Source organism: Salvelinus alpinus, chromosome 14 (genome assembly GCF_045679555.1).
Source record: "Salvelinus alpinus chromosome 14, SLU_Salpinus.1, whole genome shotgun sequence".
Classification (NCBI taxonomy): domain Eukaryota; kingdom Metazoa; phylum Chordata; class Actinopteri; order Salmoniformes; family Salmonidae; genus Salvelinus; species Salvelinus alpinus.
The window spans coordinates 24,761,551-24,789,463 of NC_092099.1; the positions used below are offsets into that span (position 1 = coordinate 24,761,551).

At 44.8% G+C, this 27,913-nt stretch overlaps 1 protein-coding gene across 4 annotated transcripts; it reads left to right on the forward strand.

Moving 5' to 3' along the window:
* The first annotated feature begins 416 nt into the window (after positions 1–416).
* LOC139538632 (four and a half LIM domains protein 2-like) lies at positions 417–27,610 on the forward strand. 4 transcript variants are annotated; one of them, XM_071340901.1, is made up of 7 exons: positions 417–497; positions 4,591–4,699; positions 20,665–20,849; positions 20,971–21,145; positions 21,966–22,135; positions 22,492–22,678; positions 26,504–27,610. In XM_071340901.1, the coding sequence occupies exons 3-7, from the start codon at positions 20,694–20,696 to the stop codon at positions 26,653–26,655; spliced, it is 840 nt and encodes a 279-aa protein (XP_071197002.1). In that variant the 5' UTR covers positions 417–497; positions 4,591–4,699; positions 20,665–20,693; the 3' UTR covers positions 26,656–27,610. The 4 variants fall into 4 exon arrangements, with proteins under 4 accessions (XP_071197002.1, XP_071197006.1, XP_071197004.1 ...); XM_071340905.1 differs by lacking the exon at positions 4,591–4,699 and having other exon boundaries at positions 429–497; XM_071340903.1 differs by lacking the exon at positions 417–497 and having other exon boundaries at positions 4,308–4,699.
* The last annotated feature ends 303 nt before the right edge of the window (positions 27,611–27,913 follow it).

Sequence of the window (27,913 nt, forward strand, 5' to 3'; positions counted from 1 at the left end):
GACCATCAAAGCCATCTCTGGGAAAGGATCCATGTCAGTGTGGTGGAGCTCTGGACCTGACGCCGGTTCAAAGGTTCTCTCCTTCCAGAGGATCAGCTGGGCTCTGGTGTGACCCGTAGAGGGTCCGGGGAGGGTCCGGCTCCATGGGCCTGTTGGTGGGAAATGATTAATGGTGGGCTGGTGATGACGGGGGCTGGGTGACCTGACCTTTCTGTCCTGGTTGTATTTGTGGGGGCGGTAAGCGCCAGGCTTTAAGAGCACTGTAGACCCTGGTAGTGCCCAGACAGCTGCAGCGGCTTATCGGCTGGGCTGGAAGCCCAGGGACGTGGGCCAGCGATGGGATGGGGTGATGGGTGATGGGTAGCATAGGGGTTAGAGGAAGGAGAGGGAGGCAATGAGGGCTGGGACGAGGATGTATTGGGCTGGGGACTAGCGAAGAGAGCGGTGGGGAGTTGAGGGGTTGGGAAGAAGATGGGTGGACTGGACCTGGGGTTACGGTAAGGGCAGCCAAGGACTGGGGCTAGGGCTGGGACTTAGGGGTTCAGGGTTGACATTTGGGAGTGATGGTGAGAATGTGGTAGGCATGCAACGAGAGCCACAATGCTACACTCGTGCTTTGAGCGTTAACTTACAGCTACACCATGTGAATTGTGTCCTGTTAATATAATACAAGCATGTTGGTACTGGCAGCAATAAAACATGCCATAAAATCTATTTGTGAGTGTTGCAATTGGTTTGACTTTAATTCACATTTATCTAACTACTGCTTGTGTGACTAGACCCATAGTTCTTTATTGATGTACATTGAGTGATCCATGTGTGGGTAATTGGGTACAATCAGATGAATAAGATTAAATCCCAGCCCCCCTGAGCTGTGACTCCTAACATGACAACAGTACTGGAGGTAAAGACTATCATCTGACTTCAATTTCCCTCTCCCATTCCTTTCCACACAACAGTGATTCTCATCATAGTTGTCTAATTCAAACAGGGGCAGATTGGCCATCTGGCAATTCTGGCAAATGCCAGATGGGCTAGACTATTTTTTAAGTTGGGTGGGCTGGTTGAAATTGACACACACAAACAATCAAAAAACATTATGGATGGCGCTCATGGTGTTTTGGCATTTTATTAGGATCCCCATTAGCTGTTGCGACAGCAGCAGCTACTCTTCCTGGGGCCCACACAAACATGAAACATTACATTATACAGAACATTAATAGACAAGAACAGCTCAAGGACATAACTACATACATTTAAAATGGCACACATAGCCTACATATCAATACATACAAACAGTATCTAGGTCAAATAGGGGAGAGGCGTTGTGCCGTGAGGACAAAACACACATCACAACAAGAGAGACAACACAACACTACATAAAGAGAGACCTAAGACAACAACATAGCAAGGCAGCAACACATGACAACCCAACATGGTAGCAGCATAAAACATGGTACAAACATTATTGGGCACAGACAACAGCACAAAGGGCAAGAAGGTAGAGACAACAATACATCACACAAAGCAGCCACAACTGTCAGTAAGAGTGTCCATGATTGAGTCTTTGAATGAAGAGATTGAGAAAACTGTCCAGTTTGAGAGTTTGTTGCAGCTCGTTCCAGTCGCTAGCTGCAGCAAACTGAAACGGAAGCGACCCAGGGATGTGTGTGCTTTGGGGATCTTGAACAGAATGTGACTGGCAGAATGGGTGTTGTATGTGGAGGATGAGGGCTGCAGTAGATATCTCAGATAGAGGGAAATGAGGCCTAAGAGGGTTTTATAAATAAGCATCAACCAGTGGGTCTTGCGATGGGTATACAGAGATGACCAGTTTACAGAGGAGTATAGAGTGCAGTGATGTGTCCTATAAGGAGCATTGGTGGCAAATCTGATGGCTGAATGGTAAATGAATGCTTCTACACCTGCATTGCTTGCTTTTTACGGTTTTTGGCTCAGTTTCTGTATAAGCACTTTGTGACAACTGCTTATGTAAAAATGGCTTTATAAATCAATCTGATTGATTGATGATTTCAGTCCGACCAAATCATGGGCTCACCAACTGTAATAGATAGTGGCACTAGTGAAAATAAGGGAAAATGTCAGTCTGGAGCCCTGTACTAATTAACACTTATGGTAGGTGTTGATTCAGGGGAACACATATGACAGGCACTAATTTGCAATATATCCTAAGTTGTTAGCTTGGCTTTGAAGTATAAGACTTAAGCAGACAGACAGACAGTGAACAAGAAGCACAGAGTGACAACAGAGAACATGCTGAGACAAATGGACAGCACAACAGGGAGGCAAACAGTTATAGTGGTGAGGTGTATCTCCAGTGGTTTTACATATTGTATAGGTTTTAAACAGGTTAAAAAAGAGGAGTCACTGGTACGGCAATAGTTGAGAAACGCTGTAGTGTACTGCCAATGTTATACGTCAGCATTACTGCCTGAGTCTAAGTAGGGTTAGTGTGTAGGGGTGTATGTGCGGGGATGTGGTGCGTGTGTATGGCTGGTAGCCTGCCGTGGGGGTGATATGGTGGGGGAAGTGAATTGGCGGCGCTCGCAGTGATGTGCACTGGTGTGGATAAAATGCCAGGGCTGAATTCTTGTCCCAGTCCGCCCCTAAATTCAAAGCGGAACCTCAGCACAAGCACACACACACACCACGTTACCTCTAGGATACACTCCCATTTTCAATCAGTGATACTGTGGGCCACTCTCAACACACACACACCTGTTGATTAACATGTCTATAAGCACCACACTCTTTACGGTAGTCTACAAATAGAGCACTTGAGTCACACAAGGGGGTCTCTGACACATTCCCTCCCTTCTGGACAGTGTCCAGGGGCCTTCAGGACAGGAAAACCAACTAGCATCACGGGGAGAGAGAGAGAGGGGTCCGGGGTCAGATGTGGGTACTCCAGTGGTACCTGTCAAATTGGGAGGTGGCAGATTTGGATTGCAGATTAGGTATAGGGTGGGGAAAAGGGAAGGGGTGTTGCTAAGTAAACAAATATAATTAATCTCAAGTCAATCAAACAACAGGTTAAAGGTCCAATGCAGTGGACAGGAGAGTGTGAAGGTGCGAAACATAGCGCTACAATTTTCGTAGAAACCAAGCGGGTGGCTATCATTACCAGTCAGGCCTGGGGGAGAGAGAAAGACTGGCAGAGAACGTGAGAGAGGGTGAGCGAGGTGGGATGGATAGGGAGAGACGGCAAGAGCGAGACAGATTCCGTGAAAGCTATCTCAGAGGAGGAGGGTGCTCTATGACATTTAACCCATGGCATACTTTCCATCCTAGCCTCACATCAAACAGCCACAATGTCATGGAGTACACAACAGTAGTGTGTGTGTGTGTGTGTGTGTGTGTGTGTGTGTGTGTGTGTGTGTGTGTGTGTGTGTGTGTGTGTGTGTGTGTGTGTGTGTGTGTGTGTGTGTGTGTGTGTGTGTGTGTGTGTGTGTGTGTGTGTGTGTGTGTGTGTGTGTGTGTGTGTGTGTGTGTGTGTGAGGACAAGGCCTTGGTAATATTACACAGCATTATGTACTTGGGGATAGAAAAAAAGACTAAACTGTTTAAATGAGTGTACTGTTGCAATCTGGACTCAAATCTAATGAAAAACCTCTCATGACAGGAATGTTCTCTGTGAAAACAAACACTAAAACAAAGTAAAAGTGGAGGGAGGTCTGTGAACTGGGATTCCGAAGCTAGTCCTGGGATATTTGTTATTTCTGGCTTTCCTCTTTGTGAAAAGGGTATACAGAGTTAGTGGGGGATGTTAGAATTAGGATGAGGCAGGGTTACTGGATCAGAATATTGAAAAGTGGAAGGAATGCTGGGAAGGGCTGGATCTGATAGCAGAAGGATACAGGGATCGAGGGAGAGAGAGGGGGATGCAGGGATAGAGGGAGAGAGAGGGGGATGCAGGGATCGAGGGAGAGCGAGGGGGATGCAGGGATAGAGGGAGAGAGAGGGGGATGCAGGGATAGAGGGAGAGAGAGGGGGATGCAGGGATCGAGGGAGAGCGAGGGGGATGCAGGGATAGAGGGAGAGAGAGGGGCATGCAGGGAGAGAGGTGAATGTGATACATTTCAGCACCACAGGGGTGTTAATAAACTATAGACCAGGACTCTCCAACCCGGTTCCTGGAGAGCTACCATCCTGTAGGTTTTTGCTCCCAACCCTAATCTACCACACCTGATTCTAATAATTAGCTGGTTGATAAGCTGAATCAGGTTAGTTACACCTGGGATTGGAGAGAAAACCTACAGGAGGGTAGTTCTCTAGGAACAGGGTTGGAGAGCCCTGCAATAGACACTGAATATCCTGAGCAGTTGATCTCATCCGTGTGTGTGTGTGTGTGTGGTTAGTGAACATCAATGCAATGCCTTACAAGGCCACAGGGCTGTTGGTGTGGCTGAGTGACTGCATGAGTGAGAAAGTGTGTGTGAGTGTGTGTGTGTGTGTGTGTGTGAGTGAGAGGGTTTTTATCTCTGTAGGGCCAGTGTATTTATAGCCCATTGAAAAAGAAAAGAGACTCCTGTACCCTCCTACCCCCCTCCTCACCCACTCCCCAATTAGTCGTCTATTGGTGGGGTAATCCAATCAGGAGTGACTACAGCTCGCCCTCCGTCGCCCGTCTCAGTCTGAGCAGACTCCTCAAAGACACACACCCTCCACAGACAGAAAGGTAAGACTCAGCACTGTCCACTCATCCATCCATCCCTTCTTCACTCCTCTTCCACTTCTCCAGCACTCCCTCTCTGGCATCCTCTTCCATGTCCCTTCTCTCTCTGCAGCTGCGCTCTTACCTCTAATTAATAATGTTCTTTCTTTCTTTCCACTGTTCAACTCAGCCCGTCTCCGTCCATCCCATTACCTCTTCTTCTCTACCACTGGAAACTATCCCCCTCACCTCAGCCCAAACAATATCACTCACCCTCCTCCTAAAACTCCACATCTCTCTCTGTTTATGGTTCTTCAGACTTTTATCACCTTGCACACGATGACAGAATTTTGGCATTTAAGCGTGACATGTGACCTAATTTCTCCACTGACTAACTCAACTGTGGCTTGATTGATAAAGGTAAATCAATTGTATGTCATCCAGAGTTGACTTAGCTGTCTTTATTTACTATTTTTAAAACCAAATTGTCACTTTGAATCAAAGGTAATCAGTTGAGCTTTGGTAGGGAACATTTATTTTCCCATGATACAGATTACATGATCAAAGGAGATATAACAATTGTTCTTGTGCCCTCAGAAAGCCTGACTCTATTGGCCTACATTCACCGTGCCTCTGAGAGAAAATGATTAGGGTTTTAGTGGACTTTATTTTAAATGCTCAAGGTGATCCTTTCGGCAGGTTAACATTGTCACAGTGCAGATCCAAGATCCATGCGTCATAGTGTGCGTGGATGTGTGTGTGTGTGTGTGTGTTGAACTTTAAACATAGACAGTGTGTATGCTGGGGGAAGGCTGTCTATGCTATGTTGTGATATCTAATCGATGATTTATATATACACTAGATGACTGACAGGGGCCCTGTGTTGAAGCCATCGTGCCTCCATCTTGGTACTCCCTCACCGTTGTAAAAATGTATTCATTTATTCTATTTCAGACACCTTAATGCATACTTTTAAATTACATTATGTGATCTAAACATACAAATATATATTTTTCCTTAAAGTATAAGTACTAATGTTACTATCTCCACTACAACAGAAAAATACTTAAGACATTTAATTTTGTCCTTACTGTAGAATTCCATTCATTCCTATGGAGGACTGCTCCTTAAATATGACCGACCGGTGGCTTCAAAGCCTCTCATTGGCAAATACATATCAAACCAGGTTTTATATACATCATTGTATCTAATGCTGGAGGACAAGTGGAGGTGTTTTCAGTGTGTCTGGATAAAGTGCTGATGGACAGGGCAGATAGGTTATATTCTCTGTGCCTTTGTTTCCAAGTATCTACACTCTATTGTTAGGGAAGAAGTGGGGAGTGGTGTGGGAAATGGGGGGTACATTTAGGGGAACAAAGTTCCACCCCTTTAGGCTAGGAGGTAGCATTAAGTGCAGTCATGGCGTGTTGGAGCCAATGAAATAGTCCCAAAAGTGCAAACCCTGCCACCCGGCTTATCTGGAAGACTATATGTGTATGTGTGATGGACTGTGCATGTCTGTAGTAGTTTGACATTGAGCTATTTTGAACCTGTCTAAACCCCTCTGTCGTGGCTCTTGAAAGCATTCCAGTTTTCTGGGAGGGCACTGGCTATCATTAGAGATGCATGTCACTGTGGGCCACTTCTGTCATTGTGGCTCAAGCCTAGTGCGATAGATCCCCTGTCAGCACTGACAGAGAGAGAATACCTGACCACTGTGACTGACTCAAAATTAAGGAAATATTTGACTACGTACAGACTCAGTGAGCATAGACTCGCTGTAGGTAGATCTGGCTCTCAAGAAAAGACAGGCTACAGTATGTACACTGCCCACAAAATGAGGTGGAAACTGAGCTGCACTTCCTAACCTCCTGCCAAATGTATGACCATATTAGAGACACATATTTCCCTCAGATCACACAGACCCACAAATAATTTGAAAACAAATCAAATTTTGATAAACTCCCATGTCTATTGGGTGAAATACCACAGTGTGCCATCACAGCAGGAAGATTTGTGACCTGTTGTCACAAGAAAAGGGCAACCAGTGAAGAACAAACACCATTGTCAATACAACCCATATTTATTTTATTTGATTGTACTTTAACTATTTGCACATCGTTACAACACTGTATATAGACATAATATGACATTTGAAATGTCTCTTTTCCTTTGGAACTGCCCCCGGGGTCAGATGTGGGTACTCCAGTGGTTCCTGCCAAATTGGGGAAGAGGGGAGGGGTGTAGGGTCTTTTTCTTGCTAAGTAAAGAAATATAATTTATCTCAAGTCAATTTAACAACAGGTTAAAGATCCAATGTAGCCACATTTTATTGCAATATCAAGTCATTTCTGGGTAACATTAATGTGATTGTTTTGAATTAAAATGGTCCAAAAAAATTACCTTTTAGCAAAGAGGGGAAAACTAGCTGTTATTGGTAGACAAATGTCCAACCTATTAACACATTTTTGTGTGATGTCACCAGGCAGGCCAAAACTCCATCTGAACAAAACAGGCTGAAAAGTTCAGGCAGTCTTTTCGAACAGCTCTTACACAAAAAGGGCATCATCATAATTATCACCATTTCACAGTATTATTCCAACCTATTGGTGTGGAAATATTTTTTTAAAACAAGGACAACCAGTTCTGGACTGCACTGGGCCTTTAAAGTATGTAGATGAAAAACAAAAGAAGACTTAATCTTGTAAGGGGATGCATTCTGGACCATTTATAACACTTGCCTGGCTGTTTGTCAGTACCCCATACAGTTTTTAGGTCCAAGTTCTGGCAGGTTGGATGGGGGGCGTCGCTGCACAGCTATTTTCAGGTCTAGAGATGTTAGATCGGGTTCATGTCCAGGCTCTGGCTTGGCCACTCAAGGACATTCAGAGACTTGTTCCAAAGCCACTCCTGCATTGTCTTGGCTGTGTGCTTAGAGTCATTGTCCTGTTGGAAGGTGAACCTTCGCTCCTGTCTGAGGTCCTGAGATCTCTGGAGCAGGTTTTTATCAAGGATCTCTCTGTACTTTGCTCCGTTCATCTTTCCCTCGATCCTGACTAGTGTCCCAGTCCCTGCCACTGAAGAACATCCCCACAGCATGATGCTGCCACCACCAAGCTTTACCGTAGGGATGGTGCCAGGTTCAATCCAGACGTGACGCTTGGCATTCAAGACAAAGAGATCAATCTTGGTTTCATCAGGCCAGAGAATCTTGTTTCTCATGGTCTGAGAGTCCTTTAGGTGCCTATTGGCAAACTCCAAGCGTGCTGTCAAGTGCCTTTTACTGAGAAGTGGCTTCCGTCTGGCCACTCTACCATAAAGGCCTGATTGGTGGAGTGTTGCAGAGATGATTGTTCTCTTTGAAGGTTCACCCATCTCCACATAGGAACTCTGGAGCTCTGTCAGAGTGACCATTTGGTTCTTGGTCACCACCCTGACCAAGGCCCTTCCCCCCTGTTCCTCCACTCATGCCTCCTCCAATAATTTTTAAGGAGGATGCAAGGAAATATTAATAAGGGCAGTGTGATGTTGTGGAACGCCATCAATAACATGTCATGCAATCATTGGTGGCTGTGTGCAGTATGACTGCTATTCAGACCACCTGGAAAGGCACCATTCTCTCCTTCAGGGTTGTAAACTCATGGGCATAAAAATCAAAATGAATAGGATAGACTTGGAACCTCTAAGTTGACTTGTCAACTCATGGGTACACTTGCAATGGCTGACTGGTGTTGTCATCAAATCGACTATTATTTGTCACATGCTTTGTAAACAACCGGTGTAGACTAAGAGTGAAATGCTTTCTTACGGGCCCTTCCCAACAATGCAGAGAGAGAGAAAATAGAGAAATGGTAGAGAAGTAATAACATGTAAAAATCAATACACAATGAGTAACAATAACATGGCTATATACAAGGGGTACAGGTACTGAGTCCATGTGCATGGGTACGAGGTGATATGTACATAAACTCTCCTTTTCAGGACCCTGTCTCTCAAAGATAATTCGTAAAAATCCAAATAACTTCACAGATCTTCATTGTATAGGGTTAAACACTGTTTCCCATGCTGGTTCAATGAACCATAAACAATTAATGAACATACACCTGTGGAACGGTCGTTACGACACAAACAGCTTACAGACGGTAGGCAATTAAGGTCACAGTTATGAAAACATAGGACACTAAAGAGACCTTTCTACTGACTCTGAAAAACACAAAAATAAATATACCCAGGGTCCCTGCTCATCTACATGAATGTGCCTTAGGCATGCTGCAAGGAGGCATGAGGACTGCAGATGTGGCCAGGACAATAAATTGCAATGTCCGTACTGTGAGACGCCTAACACTGCGCAACAGAGAGACAGGACGGACAGCTGATCATCCTCGCAGTGGCAGACCACGTGTAACAACACCTGCACAGGATCGATACATCTGAACATCACACCTGCGGGACAGGTACAGGATGGCAACAACAACTGCCCGAGTTACACCAGGAACGCACAATCCCTCCATCAGTGCTCAGACTGTCCGCAATAGGCTGAGAGAGGCTGGACTGAGGGCTTGTAGGACTGTTGTAAGGCAGGTCCTCACCAGACATCACTGGCAACAACGTCACCTATGGGTACAAACCCACCATTGCTGGACCAGACAGGACTGCCAAAAAGTGCTCTTCACTGACGAGTCGCGGTTTTGTCTCACCAGGGATGATGGTCGGATGTGCGTTTATCGTCAAAGGAATGAGTACACTGAGGCCTGTACTCTGGAGTGGGATCGATTTGAAGGTGGAGGGTCCGTCATGCTCTGGGGCGGTGTGTCACAGCATCATCGGACTGAGCTTGTTGTCATTGCAGGCAATCTCAACGCTGTTTGTTACAGGCAAGACATCCTCCTCCCTCATTTGGTACCCTTCCTGCTGGCTCATCCTGACATGACCCTCCATCATGACAATGCCACCAGCCATACTGCCCGTTCTGTGCGTGATTTCCTGCAAGACAGGAATGCCAGTGTTCTGCCATGGCCAGCAAAGAGCCCGGATCTCAATCCCATTGAGCATGTCTGGGACCTGTTGGATCGGAGGGAGAGGGCTAGAGCCATTCCCCCCAGAAATGTCTGGGAACTTGCAGATGCCTTGCTAGAAGAGTGGGGTAACATCTCACAGCAAGAACTGGCAAATCTGGCGCACTTCATGAGGAGGAGATGCACTGCAGTACTTAATGCAGCTGGTGGCCACACCAGATACTGACTGTTACTTTTGATTTTGACCCCCCCTTTGTTCAGGGACACATTATTCAATTTCTGTTAGTCACATGTCTGTGGAACTTGTTCAGTTTACGTCTCAGTTGTTGAATCTTGTTATTCATACAAATATTTACACATGTTAAATTTGCTGAAAATAAACGCAGTTGACAGTGAGAGGACGTTTCTTTTTTCTCTGAGTTTGTAACTAGGAATAAAGTGACAAATAGTAAACAGTAGCAGCAGCGTATGTGATGAGACACAAAAGGGTCAATGCAGATAGTCCAGGAAGCTATTTTGTTAGCTATTTAGCAGTCTTATGGCTTGGTGGTAGAAGCTGTTCAGGGTCCTTTTGGTTTTCATAGCATCGGTACCGCTTGCCGTGCGTGATGCAATCATTTCCATGGTATTGTATAATGTTCATTCAAATGATGCTAAATGATGTGGCTCATGCAATGGAATATATGTTTTGTAATGTCAGTTGAGTTGATTTAACAAATCACAGCACAGATTGATGGGTAAATTTCCTGCTTTTACTTTATGCTTTTACTTCCTGCTTTGCTCCTATGGGTACACTCACAATGGCCTGCAGTCCACCCATTATGCCATCATTGTCTTGAATGGGAACACCCGTTGTATTCAATTAATCTGGCCCGGGTAGGTATGTTTTGCACCGGGTGAAGTTTTGGTACCGGGCAGCCTCCCAGGAGTGAGCCAGCACATGAAGTAATGAGTAGATTTCTGTGGGAAGATCGCAATTGCACATTCCTTGCGTCCTTTCTCCTCGTCTCCTTCTCAAAACACATTGGATGAGAAAGCCAGGTTGAGAAATGCAGGGCCTCTGGCTTTCTCATCAAATATGTTTTGAGAAGGAGAGAGGACGCAAAGAGTATGCATTTGGGATCTTCCCTTTGTTTTACATAACCCCACGGTTCTTAAACCTTGTACCTAGTGAGCTACCATCCTATATGTTTCAAACCAACCCAACCCTAAATAAAGCTCAACAGATGGACTGAAAACCTACAAGATGGTTGCTCTCCAGAAACATGTATGTAAATCACTGGTCTAACTAATGCTAAGTGACAGTGTGAATGGCATAGTAACTGTAATTGTTTTATATTATAAACTGGGTGGTTCGAGCCCCTAATATCAGACCTTATACCACGGGTATGGCAAAACATGTATTTCTACTGCTCTAATTACGTTGGTAACCAGTTTATAATAGCAATTAGGTACCTAAGCGTTTTTTTGGTATATGGCATATACCACGGCTACGGGCTGTATTCAGGCACTCCGAGTTGCTTATTAAAGAACAGCCCTTAGCCATGGTATATTGGTCATGTACCACACCTCTTTGTGCCTTATTGCTTAAATAACATTCAATTGTTTATTTAAAAAAATGGAAGTATAATGTTATTTATTGAACATTTTATTCGTATAAGATACTAGGAGTCTCCTCAGCTTCCTGCAATTCAATTGATTCAATCATCCAATTAAAAAACAACTAGATAAAACCAGCACTTTATTATGTGTCAAAGCCAGGGACCAAACCATGAGACTGCAGATCATTTTCAGGAGTTCAGAGCGCATTTGTATTATACAGTGGGGAGAACAAGTATTTGATACACTGCCGATTTTGCAGGTTTTCCTACTTACAAAGCATGTAGAGGTCTGTCATTTTTATCATAGGTACACTTCAACTGTGAGAGACGGAATCTAAAACAAAAATCCAGAAAATCACATTGTATGATTTTTAAATAATTAATTTGCATTTTATTGCATGACATAAGTATTTGATCACCTACCAACCAGTAAGAATTCCGGCTCTCACAGACCTGTTAGTTTTTCTTTAAGAAGCCCTCCTGTTCTCCACTCATTACCTGTATTAACTGCACCTGTTTGAACTCGTTACCTGTATAAAAGACACCTGTCCACACACTCAATCAAACAGATTCCAACCTCTCCACAATGGCCAAGACCAGAGAGCTGTGTAAGGACATCAGGGATAAAATTGTAGACCTGCACAAGGCTGGGATGGGCTACAGGACAATAGGCAAGCAGCTTGGTGAGAAGGAAACAACTGTTGGCGCAATTATTAGAAAATGGAAGAAGTTCAAGATGACGGTCAATCACCCTCGGTCTGGGGCTCCATGCAAGATTTCACCTCGTGGGGCATCAATGATCATGAGGAAGGTGAGGGATCAGCCCAGAACTACACGGCAGGACCTGGTCAATGACCACAGTCTCAAAGAAAACCATTAGTAACACACTACGCCGTCATGGATTAAAATCCTGCAGCGCACGCAAGGTCCCCCTGCTTAAGCCAGCGCATGTCCAGGCCTGTCTGAAGTTTGCCAATGACCATCTGGATGATCCAGAGGAGGAATGGGAGAAGGTCATGTGGTCTGATGAGACAAAAATAGAGCTTTTTGGTCTAACTCCACTCGCCGTGTTTGGAGGAAGAAGAAGTATGAGTACAACCCCAAGAACACCATCCCAACCGTGAAGCATGGAGGTGGAAACATCATTCTTTGGGGATGCTTTTCTGCAAAGGGGACAGGACGACTGCACCGTATTGAGGGGAGGATGGATGGGGCCATGTATCGCGAGATCTTGGCCAACAACCTCCTTCCCTCAGTAAGAGCATTGAAGATGGGTCGTGGCTGGGTCTTCCAGCATGACAACGACACGAAGCACACAGCCATGGCAACTAAGGAGTGGCTCCGTAAGAAGCATCTCAAGGTCCTGGAGTGGCCTAGCCAGTCTCCAGACCTGAACCCAATAGAAAATCTTTGGAGGGAGCTGAAAGTCCGTATTGCCCAGCGACAGCCCCGAAACCTGAAGGATCTGGAGAAGATCTGTAGGGAGGAGTGGGCCAAAATCCCTGCTGCAGTGTGTGCAAACCTAGTCAAGAACTACAGGAAACGTATGATCTCTGTAATTGCAAACAAAGGTTTCTGTACCAAATATTAAGTTCTGCTTTTCTGATGTATCAAATACTTATGTCATGCAATAAAATGCAAATTAATTACTTAAAAATCATACAATGTGATTTTCTGGATTTTTGTTTTAGATTCCGTCTCTCATAGTTGAAGTGTACCTATGATAAAAATTACAGACCTCTACATGCTTTGTAAGTAGGAAAACCTGCAAAATCGGCAGTGTATCAAATACTTGTTCTCCCCACTGTAAGTACAAGTCTTTCCTCCATATTGAGGTACTCACACTTTGTTGTTTGCTATGGTGGGAACCCAGCTAACAACAAACGTTCCCACAACTTTAGAGAACGTTCCCTTAAGAGCCTGATTAGGGCATTACCTAATGTTTTCATAGGAATGTTACAGTGACGTACAAGGATGATCCAAGAGACCATTCCCTTAACGTCGAACAGAACTTACCCAGAACGTGGTTACCAAGTTCCCAGAATATTCAATATTAATGTTCTAGACACGTTTCATGGGAACATTGTAAGAACATTCCTGTGTCCAGTTTTCTGAGGGTTAAGACAAGGTAGTACAGCCCAAGAGAAATCGTCCAACTGTCGAAAATGCACAGTCCGAGGAGACTAATTGAGACCATGGTCTGATTAACGGATAAATGACATGGTGGAGTAGTAGGAAGATCAGAATGCCTTTAACCAAGAGGTTAAGTTCAAATCCTACACTGTAAACCCCAATGTGCTCTCATTACTCAACTTGAGGAAATCCATTGCACTTAATATCGGAGTACAGTTACTTTGTGATTTTTGTAGTCATTACTCAAACTGAGAGTCACTGTGACCCTGTAGAGCAGGGGTGTCAAAGTCAAATGGACGGAGGGCCAAATAAAAAATTTAGCTACAAGCCGAGGGCCGGACTGTTCGAATGTTCATTGAAAAATTTTTAAATGACGCATATAGTCTAGTGAACCTAATTGAACCTACTGAAAACCTAACAAATATATTCCAATATGATCAGATAAATAAAGCAATATTTTCTTATGGCTCTGTCAGTAATCTTTAATTTTCAACAGACACAAAAGACAAATTTCCTTTATATAAAAATCCCCATAACATGAACATTAAATGAAAGAAACCGGTATTCAAGGCACCATCAGTAGCCTATATTTTCTATTTTAGCAAAAGTGGGCTAAATTTACTTCAAAGAAAAAAACAATAATAGCAATTTTCTATCATCCACTCAACTGAAATATTTTTAAAATATAATTGGATTGAAATACAATAAAATAAAGTGCAAAAATCTATTAATCAAAAACAACACTTTGTTTAAGGAGAAGTAACATGCAGTGAAAACAAATATTAAACTTTAACTTTTAAACTTGAACTGAGTAAAAACTCTAAATATGTGATTGCACAGTAATGTTCACTTGTTTGAGGTTGAGGGTGATACTTGGTGGTGTCCCATCTTTTCCACAAGTTCATCAATGTTCGGGGTAAGGCTCTGAGCTGAGGAAATCCTCAGAATTGAGTGGAGGTGTTCAGCAGTAAGTCGACTTCTGTGTGATGTTTTGTTCAGGTTCATCAAAGAAAACAGTTGTTCACACAGGTATGTGCTGCCAAACATAGACAACGTTTGAGCAGCCTGGATGCGCAGCTGGGGCATTGTGTCGGGGAGGAAACGGGCGAACTCCGCAGCACCCACTGCCGCATATTTTGCCCTCAGTGCATCATTGCATTGGAGGTCAATCAACTCCATTTGGAGGTTTGGTGGTGAGCTTTCCACGTCAACAGCAAATGGGTTACCGAGCAGTTCCAACCTGCTTTTTTGTGCTTCAAAGTCAGCAAATCGGCGTCGAAAGTCAGCGGCAAGCATACCTATTTTATCAGCCAACTGTGCGCTCGGGAACGCACTGGTAGAGAGCTTCTCTTTCATGGTCTGGCAGCTGGGAAAGTGGCTCAAATTTTCTTTCCGCATCTGCGTCTCCCACAGAGTCAGTTTGGTTTTAAATGCCTTCACTGTACTGTACATATCAGAGATGACATGATCCCGACCCTGCAGCTGCAAGTTCATTGCATTCAGATGACTCGTAATGTCACACAGAAAAGCCATTTCACACAGAAACATTTCGTCTCGGAGTTGTGTTGTGTCTTTCCCTTTGCTGTCCAAGAACAGACAAATCTCCTCACGAAGCTCGAAACATCTTTGAAGCACCTTTCCCTGGCTTAGCCATCGCACCTCTGTGTGATAAGGCAAATCACCATGCTCCGTTTCTAACTCCGTCAGAAATGCCTTGAACTGGCGGTGATTCAAACCTTTGGCTCTGATAAAGTTAACTGTGCGCGTGATGATGCTCATTACATGCTCCATTTTCAAGGCTTTACCGCACAACGCTTCCTGGTGTATGATACAATGATAAGCTGTCAGCTCACCTGTCGCGTTTTCCTCTTGCATCTTTTCCCGTATCTTCGCCACCAGTCCGCTCCTGTGTCCACACATCGCAGGTGCTCCGTCGGTTGTCAAACCCACGAGTTTTTCCCAAGGCAGCTCCATCTCATTTACACAGCAGCCTACTGCTCGGTGCGTCACCGTTGCATTGTGGGAAATGTAGTATTGGTGCGTGTAAAAGATCTGCGGGCTGCCGGCTTGCTGCGGTCTGCGGGCCGGTTCTAATAATAAATCAAGATCATCCCAGGGGCCGTAAAAAACCTTCTCGCGGGCCGGATGTGGCCCGCGGGCCTTGACTCTGACATATATGCTGTAGAGGGTCCAGGTTTGAATTATATCAGCTTGGGAGAAAAAAAGTAATGCCCCCACTAAGCTATGCCTCCAATATAATTTCCCAGTGTGCCTTGCCTTCGAGTGAATTGTAGAGTTACCACCCATGACTATTTGTTAGTGACAGAGACATGGTTGTTTGAATTAATTCATTTTCACCAAGTGAGTTCCTAGGGGAATATTATCATTATAATTACTCTATGACAAAACATTACATATCTCATAAGGACTTGGTTCACAGGCCACATCAGGCCCGCAAGTAGGGTTACAAAATTCCACTAACTTCAGTAAAATCAAATCCAACTGGGGTTTCTGGAAAACGTACCAACATTTTAACAATCCTACCTGCAGGTCCCATTATGCTGGCTTGCAAACTGATGTGTAATTCCTAATAGAATCTAGCCAGAGTTAGGATATCCAACAGTTGCAATTTTTATTATCCCGCAACTGTCATGATCGTTGGAAGCATACTCGGACCAACGTGCAGCGTGATCTGGGTTCCACATCTTTTATTAGAAATAAGTGAACCACACAACAAAACAATAAAGACCAAACGAAACGTGACGACAATGGAGTGCTAACATGCAACTACACATAAACAATATCCCACAAAACACAGGTGGAAAAAAGCTACCTAAATATGATCCCCAATTAGAGAAACGATTACCAGCTGCCTCTAATTGGGAATCATACAAAATCACCAACATAACAAAACTACAACCCACATAGAAAATATAAACTAGAGTAACCCCTCAGTCACGCCCTGACCTACTCCACCATAGAAAATAAGGACTCTCTATGGTCAGGACGTGACACTAACCCCCCCAAAGGTGCGGACTACGGCCGCAAAACCTGAAACTAAAAGGGAGGATTAGGGGGGTGTCTAGTGTCGGTGGCGGCTCTGGTGCAGGACGAAGAACCCACTCATCCCGCGGATTTGCCAGCATCGGAGGCGGCTCTGGTGCGGGACGAAGAACCCACTCATCCGCCAGCATCGGGGGCGGCTCTGGTACGGGCCGAAGAACCCGCTCATCCTGCGGATCCAGCCATGGACCCAGGCTGAACACTGTGCCTGGACTGGACCTAGATGCCGAGGAAGGCTCCTGCCATGGAGCGGGACTGGACACCGTGTCTGGACTGGGCATCGGCGCAGAGGAGGGCTCCTGCCATGGAGCTGGACTGGACGCCGTGTTATAACTGGACGCCGTGCTCGGACTGGGCATCGGCGCAGAGGAAGGCTCCTGCCCTGGAGCTGGAGGTTCCGGACCGTGGACCGTCGCAGGAGGTTCCGGACAGTGGACCGTCGCAGGAGATTCTGGACTCTGGACCGTCGTTGGAGGTTCCGGACTGTGGACCGTCGTTGGAGGTTCCGGACTGTGGACCGTCGTTGGAGGTTCCGGACTGTGGACCGTCGTTGGAGGTTCCGGACTGGGAACCGTCGCCAGAAGCTCTGGACTGGGAACCGTCGCCGGAAGCTCTGGACTGGGAACCATCGCCGGAAGCTCTGGACTGGGAACCGTCGCCGGAAGCTTTGGACTGGGGAGACGCACTGGAGGCCTGATGCGTGGGGCCGGCACAGGTGGCACCGGACTGGTGACACACACCTCAGTGCGAGTGCGGGGAGCAGGCACAGGACGCACCTGACTGGGAAGATGCACTGGAGGCCTAGTTCGTGGAGCCGGCACAGGTGGAGCCAGACTGGTGACACGCACTTCAGGGCGAGTGCGGGGAGCAGGCACAGGACGTACTGGGCTGTGAAGGCGCACTGGAGACCTGGTGCGTATAGCCGGGATCAATTGTACCGGAACTTTAACACACTTCGCACTGTGAGTACGAGGAGTTGGTACAGGACGTACTGGGCTGTGAAGGCATACTGGAGACTTGGTACATAGAGCTGGCACAGATGGTGCCGGGCTGAGAAGGCGCTTTTCAACGAGCCTGCGCTGCAGCATACTCCTTTCCACAACCTCTCTCCGGTATCTCTCATTACCTTCTTCTATCGACTCGCACACAGGCTCTGGACCACCCCATGTGCCCCCCCAAAACATTTTGGGCTGTCTTTTGGGCTTTCTCTGTGGCCGCGAACCCCGGCGTCGTCGCTGTCCTCCCTTCTCTCCTTGCGTCTCCCGCCAAGGAAGGCGATCCTGTCCTGCCAGGATTTATTCCCAAGTCCAGGATCCCTTCCCATCCAGAATCTCCTCCCAAGTCCATGTTACCCTCTCCTCCTAGGCACACTGCTTGGTCCTGTTGTGGTGGGATATTCTGTCACGATCGTTGGAAGCATATAACAATAAAGACTAAACGAACCGTGATGACAATGGCGTGCTAACATGCAACTACACATAAACAATATCCCACAAAACACAGGTGGAAAAAAGCTACCTAAATATGATCCCCAATTAGAGACAACGATTACCAGCTGCCTCTAATTGGGAATTATATACAAAATCACCAACATAGAAAAACAAAACTAGAACCACACATAGAAAATATAAACTAGACTAACCCCCCAGTCACGCCCTGACCTACTCCACCATAGAAAATAAGGACTCAACAGGACGTGACAGCAACCTGCATTCATAATGACTGCCAGGGTTAGGAAGTGTGAGTTGACTACGTAAGCCATCTAAACTGGAACAACCATTTCAGTAATGGGTGCAAAAAATCCAACTAAATGATTGGATTTGTTTAGAAAAATGTGTTATTTATCTTTGTGTAGCATAAGATTAATAAATCTATCACTTAATGTACATGCAAAAACGGATATTAAAAACAATTCCAAAGATCTCAACCTGCAGTAGAGCATGCTGGGTAAAAATATAATTTATCATAACTTTAAAAAAGTGAGTTGATGTGACTTCTCATTTAGTTTTGAGTCAGTACCACATACAATTAAGTAATAATGACTTTTAATTTACTCTGAGTTCAAATGCCTTGGCGTTTATAGTGCAGGTGAGGACATGCTGAATCATAATTACTGTATAAATGAACATGCACAGTGTAATCATGTATGTAAAAGTGTGTAATATTGTAAGTTGTAAGTTCTGTTTGTAAGTTCTGTTTGACATTTAGGGACTGTTCTCCTAACTAATGCCAAAACTGGACACAAACATCTGGGGAATATTATGGTTAACATTACAAATAGTTCTCTCTCCCTAGAACTGTTAGCTGGGAAACAATGTTATCAAAAGACTTGATAGGTGCCCCTTGGTGCCTTTGAGTCTCCAGATGTATTAGTCTGTCTTTAATTTGCTTGCCGTTAGTGTTGCTGGGACGGATGCCATCAAAGAGAACACAGAAGCCCAGTCTCCAACAGTTGTCCACCTTTTTAAAATAGCTGAAAACTTGATTTAGGGTAGAGTAAAACATTTTATTTTAGGAACAAGATGAATCCTGATTTAAGCTAGGTGAGTTAAAGTGATGGAGAGACTTTGTGAAGAGGGGTTAGAGAGGGAGAGTAAATATATTAATTCCTCTTTCAACTTAAAGACGGAGAACAGAAAATTCCTCTGACTTCCTTTTTCGATCTAATTTGGACCAGTACACCAAGACCTTTCTCCAGCTCTTTTACTAAGCACTCTTGTCCCCCCTACAATTGAGTAAGCGGTGGTATATCTGAGGTGCTTATGCACAAAGACCATACATAATGCAATGACATCAGGAACATACCATGATATTACAGGGGGTTTAGTCCAGAGAAAGGGGGACCGAATGAGGAAATGCAAACAACCCATTGGGTTGGAAAAGCAAGGGAAAGCAAATGGAGAGAAAGACAGAGAGTGGGGGGGTGGAGGCAGGGAGAGAGGGAAGGAGCGACGGGGAGAGCGAGAGAGAGAGAGATGAGGGCAGCTGGATAAAGGAGTTTTGTTGTTGAAAAAGCTAAAGAGAATAAGATGGGAAGAGAGAAGGAATTTAAGAGAGTGAGGGGGGACATTCTCTAGTTTTCCAGCTTTTCTTTTGCCTCCTTATATGGTCAAATGATGACTGTGGAATCAATGGGCAGAGGGGAGTGGGTTGGAACTCCGAGAGTAAGAGAGAGGGAAAGAATGAGAGGGGAAAGAGGTGAGAAGTGTAGAGGAGAGGGGTGTTCAGTGTCGTGTGCTTGGGACACTGGGGACTTCCACGAGAGGCAGCCGGACACAAACCACTGGTCAGCAAAGCGAGACAGGCCAGGCACAGAGAGGCATAACCAGGAGTCTTATCAGGGCTGAACTGCTAACAGCTACAGAGCGTGAGTAGCCATTATTCTGGTGTGCCGTCATACACACACACACGCACACTGCGGGATGCTGAGCTGTGTAGAGGTCTGGTGCGTGATACTGACAGCTGGAGGTGTGGTTATGGATTGCTAACTGCAGGGTGATATAGTGAGTGTTGGTATGCGCAGGAGTGAAGGTCCCCTGTCCCTCTCTAAGCTTGCCTGATAGAGCTATTAATATCCCTCTCATCTGTAACCAGGTGGTTGTCACACCAACAGACAAGACTGGATGCTGATAGACACACAGAGGCCAAAGACTAAACCCTAGAGAGAGTCATACTGTACACAAAAGTACAACTTGATACTACAACTGTTGGCATTATAACACTGTCTCAAAAGATGACAGGCAGCTGTCTATTGAGATGTCCTTAATGTCTTATCAGAGATCTCTATTGTACTTGTTGTTGTGCTTGTGTTCCCTCCACTCTGCTTAAATGTGAAATGCACTTGTGGATATTCTATTCATTGCAGTAACAGGCAAGTCAATTTACATCCAGTTCTCATTACCTATAACAGACTGATTATGATGTATGCTCTCTGCTACTACTCAGTGTCAGGGAGCGGATATCTCTGTATAAACACTGGCACACAGACAAGGCAAACAGACAGACTTGGTTCCTCCAATGTGAATTCTGTTTATCTAGCTGAACTCTTAAAAACCTTACAAATGTACTGTATGTATGCAGTTCATGCATCCGGGTTCTTGACCATAACTTGAAGAAACCTTTTTTATACAGTAAGACAATTGTCATTCCCAAACCCATCCTCCTCCCCTCTCCTCAGTTTAGCAGGGTGGGATTCCTGGTGCCAAGATGACGGAGCGCTATGACTGCCACTACTGTAAGGAATCCCTGTTTGGTAAGAAGTACGTCCTGAGAGAGGAGAACCCATACTGTGTCAAATGCTACGAGAGCCTGTACTCCAATACCTGTGAGGACTGCAAGAAACCCATCGGCTGCAATACCAGGGTATAATACACACACGCACAAACTACTAACACTGTCTCATCTTTTAGCCTCCATCCAAGAACATTGTCAAAGCGTGCCGTCTGATGTTCAGATTCGGATTGTCCCTCTGTTGTCACCGTAGGACCTGTCCTACAAGGACCGCCACTGGCATGAGGAGTGTTTCCAGTGCTTCCAGTGTAAACGCTCTCTGGTGGACAAGCCCTTCTCCACCAAGGATGACCAGCTGCTCTGCACTGAGTGCTACTCCAATGAGTACTCCTCCAAGTGCCACGAGTGCAAGAAGACCATCATGCCTGGTGAGAACCTACACCTAGATCCATCTAATCTATACTAGACACACACAAACAGGCGTGTACACAGATTACTCTTGCACTATCACAGATGACACAAACCTTCAATGGTTGCAGACACAATTTAGATCTGTCAAAATACCAACACACACAGCCCCTTATGACATAATAATCTATTTCACGTTATAATGCTCCATAAAAATATTCAAAATGAAATCATCTTTATCAGAGCAGCCATGAAATGTGTTGATTTGTTTGAACCAGCGTCCATATTAGTAATATTATTATTATCGTTATTACACGCACACACACATTAATCACTGTCGTAGTACACGAATAGCCAGGACTAAACTCAAACGTTTTTGGATGATTCTAACTAATCTACATGTCTTTGAATGTCCTCATTCACATAAGCCCTTGCCTAGTTAAATAAAGATTAAATAAAATAAAATAACAAAAAAAATGGTGCTTCTCCCAGACAGCCAGTGTAACTATACGCTGAGGTCTGGAGTGCAGCAGAGCCGGAACACTGAACGTAGATCGAGATGACCTCCAGACCTCCTCTCTGTCCCCACTCTGTTTCTACACAAAGACCACCACGCAGTATTTACAGTGAGGGAATGTGTGTGAACCCAAGGACTGAGTAGTGTGTGTGTCCTTTTTCTCACTCTCCATCCCTTATCCTTTCCCAATTTACCCTTATTAATCTACCTCTGTCTCTCCATCCCTCTCTTATTCACTCACCCTCCCCCCTGCTCCCTCCCTCCTTACTTCCCTCCCTCCCTCGGTCCCTCCCTCCCTCTCTTGCTTCATCTCCCTCATGCAGGCTCCAGGAAGATGGAGCATAAGGGTAACAGCTGGCATGAGACCTGCTTCACCTGCCAGCGTTGCCAGCAGCCCATCGGCACCAAGAGCTTCATCCCCAAGGAGAACCAAAACTTCTGTGTGCCCTGCTACGAGAAGCAGTTTGCCATGCAGTGTGTGCATTGCAAGAAAGTAGGTCAAGGGTCATGACAGTGTACTGTAGTGTTTTCCCCTAAATTTTCTGACCTCTAAAGTGATGTATACAACATAGAAAACAGGGCTCTTTGGATATCTGCTGAAAGTCTGGCTGTGTCTGGCAGGCAAGACTATAGGAACATCGAGTAGCACTTTATATGTATATAAATGCTATCAGTATCTATGCAAGTGGCAATTTACTAAATGGATTGCTGTAACCGCGAAGATCTGGTATCTGGATGGCAGTACTTGGTGTGTGCGCATGTGTATGTGAGTACTTGTGTGCACACGTATGTGTGTGCATGGTCAAATTTGTGCCTGTATGCCTAACCCTTTCTCTCTCCATTAAATAGCCCATCACTACTGGTGGGGTGACCTATCACGACCAGCCCTGGCATAAGGACTGCTTCCTGTGCACCGGCTGCAAGCAGCAGCTGTCAGGCCAGCGGTTCACCTCCCGTGATGACTTTGCGTACTGCCTCAACTGTTTCTGCAACCTGTACGCTAAGAAGTGTGCCTCCTGCACCACCCCCATCAGCGGTAAACTATCTATCTATGTGGTTGTGTTATAGATGCATGTTTTCTGCTCAGGTCATGCACAGACTATCAGAGGCCAGAAAATGGCTCCGATAGAGAGGGCCGCTGAGCAACTAGCCCCTAGTCAACTTTGCACTATTTTGTTTTTTCCTGTGTTATTTCTTACATTATTAGGCCAGAACATTTTTTGTGTTACTACATACAGCCAGGAAGAACTTTTGGATATCAGAGCGGCGGTAATCATCATTACCAGCATTACAATCAAGAATACAACTTTCCCGAGTCGGATCCTTTGTTCGTGCCCATCAGGGCAATTGAACTGATTCCAGAGGCTGACCCAAAACACTGCCGGCGGAGAAGAGGTACTCGGAGTGGACTTCCAGTCCGACTCAGGAGGCGCACACACCACCCACCGCTTCCGAGTATATTACTCGCTAATGCTCAGTCTCTGGATAATAAAGTTGACGAGCTGATTGTAACATACTCTGTTTCATAGAAACATGGCTCTCTCTGGATATACTGTCTGAGTCCGTACAGCAAGTTGGGTTCTCAGTTCATCGCACAGACAGAAATAAATCTCTCCGGGAAGAAGAAGGGCGAGGTTGTATGTTTCATGATTAACTACTCATGGTGTGATTGTGACAACATACAGGAACTCAAGTCCTTTTGTTCACCCAAACGGAAATAAATCAAATCAAATTTATTTATATAGCCCTTCTTACATCAGCTGATATCTCAAAGTGTTGTACAGAAACCCAGCCAAACAGCAAGCAATGCAGGTGTAGAAGCACGGTGGCTAGGAAAAACTCAAAGCCAAAACCTAGGAAGAAACCTCACAATCAAATGCCGACCGTATTGCCTCCCAAGAGCATTCTCTTCGGTTATAGTCACAGCTGTGTATATTCCTCCTCAAGCCGACAGCCCTCAAAGAACTTCACTGGATTTTTTGCAAACTGGAAACCACATATCCTGAGGCCGCATTTATTGTAGCTGGGGATTTTAACAAAGCAAATTTGAGGAAAACGCTACCGAAGTTCGACCAACACATTGACTGAGGTACTCGACCACTGCTACTCCAACTTCCAGATGCCTACAAGGCCCTCCCCCTCCCTTTGACAAATCTGATCACGACTCCACTTTGCTCCTCCCTTCCTATAGGCAGAAACTCAAACAGGAAGTACCCATGCTAAGGACTATTCAACGCTGGTCTGACCAATCGCAATCCACACTTCAAGATTGTTTTGATCACGCAAACTGGGATATGTTCCGGGTAGCCTCAGAGAATAACATTGACAAATATACTGATACGGTGACTGAGTTTATCAGGAAGTGTATAGGAGATGTACCCACTGTGACTATTAAAACCTACCCTAACCAGAAACTGTGAATAGATGGCAGCATTTGTGCAAAACTGAAAGTGTGTTTACAGACATATTCAATTTCTACCTATCCCAGTCTGCTGTCCCCACATGCTTCAAGATGGCCACCATTGTTCCTGTACCCAAGAAAGCAAAGGTAACTGAACTAAATGACTATCGCCCCGGAGCACTCAGTTCTGCCATCATGAAGTGATTTGAGAGACTGGTCAAGGATCATATCAACTCTACCTTACCTGACACCCTAGACCAGGGCTGCCCAACCCTCTTCCTGGAGATCTACTGTCCTGTAGGTTTTCAGTCCAACCCTAATTTAGCAAATCTGATTCAGTTAGTTAAGGTCTTGTTGAGCAGCTAATTAGTAGAATCAGGTGTGCAAATTAGGGTTGGACTGAAAACCCACAGGACGGTAGATCTCCAGGAAGAGGGTTGGTCAGCCCTAATCTAGACCCACTTCAATTTGCTTACCGCCTTAATAGAGCCACAGACAATGCAATCGCCATCCCACTGCACACTGCCCTATCCCATCTGTACAAGAGGAATATCTATGTAAGAATGCTGTTCATTGACTATAGCTCAGCAGTCAACACGATAGTACCATTCAAGCTCACCATTGAGCATGAGACTCTGGGTCTGAACCCCGCCCTGTTCAACTGGGTCCTGGACTTCCTGACGGGCCGCCACCCCCAGGTGGTGAATGTAGGAAACAACACCTAGACTTCGCTGATCCTCAACACTGGGGCCCCACAAGGGTGCGTACTCCCTGTTCACCCGTGACTGCGCACGCCTCCAACTCAATCATCAAGTTTGCAGATAACACAGCAGGCGGCAGGTAGCTTAGTGGTTAGGTTGTTGGGCTGGTAACCGAAAGGTTGCAGGATCGAATCCCTGAGCTGACAAGGTAAAAACCTGTCGTTCTGCCCCTGAGCAAAGCAGTTAACCCACTGTTCCCTGGGCGCTGAATACGTGGATGTCAATTTAAGGCAGCCCCCCGCACCTCTCTGATTCAGAGGGGTTGGGTTAAAAGCAGAAGACACATTTCAGTTGAATGCATTCAGTTGAACAACTGACTAGGTATAGTAGGCTTGATTACTGACAGGGAGGTGGTGAGAGCTCTGGGAGTGTGATGCCAGGAAAATAACCTCTCACTCAACAAAACAAAGGAGATGATTGTGGTCTTCAGGAAACAGCACAGGGAGCACCTCCACATCGACAGGACTGCAGTGGAGAAGGTGGAAATCATCAAGTTCCTTGGTGTACACATCACTGACAAACTGAAATGGTCCACCCACACAGGCAGTGTGGTGAGGAAGGTGCAACAGAGGCTGAAGAAATCACAAACTTTTACAGATGCACAATTGAGAGCAGATGCACAATTGTATCACCGTCTGGTACGGAAACTGCACCGCCCGCAACCGCAGGGCTCTCAAGAGAGTGGTGCGGTCTGCCCAACGCATCACCGGGGGCAAACTACCTGCCCTTCAGTACACCTACAGCACCCAATGTCACAGGAAGGCCAAAAAGATTGTCAAGGACAACAACCACCCGAGCCACCCCACTATCATCCAGAAGGCGAGGTCAGTACAGGTGCATCAAAGCTGGAACCGAGAGACTGAAAAGGCCATCAGACTGTTAAATAGCCATCACTAGCACATTAAAGGCTGCTGCCTATATACATAGACTTGAAATAACTGGCACTTTAATAAATGGAACACTAGTCACTTTAATAATGTTTACATATTTTGCATTACATACAGTATGTATATACTGTATTCTACTGTATCTTAGTCTATACCACTCTGACATTGCTCGTCCATAAATGTATACATTCTTAATTCTATTCCTTTACTTAGATTTGTGTGTATTGTGTGCATTGTTGTGAATGTTTTAGATATTACTTGTTAGATATTACTGCACTGTTGGTGCTAGAAAGATAAGCATTTCACTACACCCGCAATAACATCTGCTAAACACGTGTATGTGACCAATAACATTTTATTTTATTTTATTTTATTTGAGATGTTTACAACATGTGGAATAGTGCTTAGTGTATCTGGAACTACACTAACATGCTAACACGATCCAACCATCTGTGCAGTCCTGCGATGAGATTGTGTGTACCCGAAAGCACCCTGTGTGTATCTAACAGAGTGTCAGTCAGTCAGTTAGATGCTCACTTCCATCAGTTCTAACTTCTAATGAGTCAGTCAGTCACTTATTCACTCACTCACATCACGCCATACACTGTGCCCTGTTTGAATCCTTACGGTCTCCTTTCCTCCCTCCTCAATCACAGATCTATGTAATTTGATAAGAGAAAGCAAGGTATATCTGTTCTACTGTTTCCTCCACTCTGATCTGTGACAACTTCAATGAAGGATGTATTTAGGATGTACAGACCTCTCTCACCTTTGGATAACAGTATGTTTTGATCTCTCCCTGTCTCTCTCAGGTCTGGGTGGCAGTAAGTATATCTCCTTTGAAGAGCGTCAGTGGCACCATGACTGCTTCAACTGTAGGAAGTGCTCCGTCTCCCTGGTGGGCCGGGGTTTCCTCACCGAGCGTGATGACATCCTGTGCCCTGAGTGTGGCAAAGACATCTGATTGGCAGGCAGCGAGTGGCCGACAAATCTGATTGGATAGTAATGAAACAACCAGGAAGAATGTTTTAAAATAATAGATTTACAAAATCAGCGAGGAACCATAGCAATGAGTCCCAACAACAACCCGTCAGAGCACAACTGAATATATATATATATATATATATATATATATATATATATATATATATATATATATATATATATATATATATATATATATATCATAATAGCACAATATAGTATTAGGCTACTAACCCAATATGCTATTTGAGTTCTAAGATATCTATTTGACAATCATAGGTTTTTGTGTCATTGGTCTTAGATTTTTTGGTATGCAACAGCAAATATTGCTTTCTGTATTCCCTGGCTTGATATCCAATATCAGTTTGAGGTTTTGCGCAAGAATGTCTGCTGTCCTAATCTATTATATGCTGGTAAGATTCATATATTCAGAGTTTATGCATTTAGAAAGGAAAGTCTACCGAAATTACACAATTACTGCAGTCTATGGCAACAAATATGTAATTCTGTAATTTGGGTGGACTATCCCTTTACGTTTTGAAAGGTTATTTTGTGGTGCGTATGAAGGAGCACCAGTTTCTAAGTAAATGAGCTCCAAAGTAAATGTGAACTAACACAAAGGAACAGGTTTACCGGGCTTTTACACTGGTGCAAAGTTTGTAATGTTATTCATGTGGGAATAAAACATAAAAGCTACAACTAAAGAAAAATATTAAATGTTAATAACAGAAGTGTAAATAATGACAGTTTGATAAGCTCAATTTATCATCCCAAATAAATGGCAAGTATACATTTGAGGCTGATGCAAATGCCTGGTAACTCTATGTGCCTATAAACGTAAGAGCCGACACAGCACTGTCTGTATAAGTCATTTTCCAAGGGCGCCGATGAAAAGTCTGTGTTTGAAATCCAAATAAAGAACTACAAAAGACCCATTGCTGTTCACCTTGTATTACTGTAAGGAAAGGACAAGAAGTTAACAACAATGTCATCCTTTTCTAAAGGAGTTGGTAGAAGGTAGAAGCCCCAAATTACTGGTCCAGGGTCAGATATCAGTGGCGGTCAGTGCCGTTTATTTATTTTATTTAACAAGGCAAATCAATTAAGAACAGATTCTTATATTACAATGACAGCCTACCCCAGCCAAACCCTCCCCTAACCCAGACGACGCAAGGCCAATTGTGCGCCGCCCTATGGGACTCCCAATCATGGCCGGTTGTGATACAGCCGGGGATCAA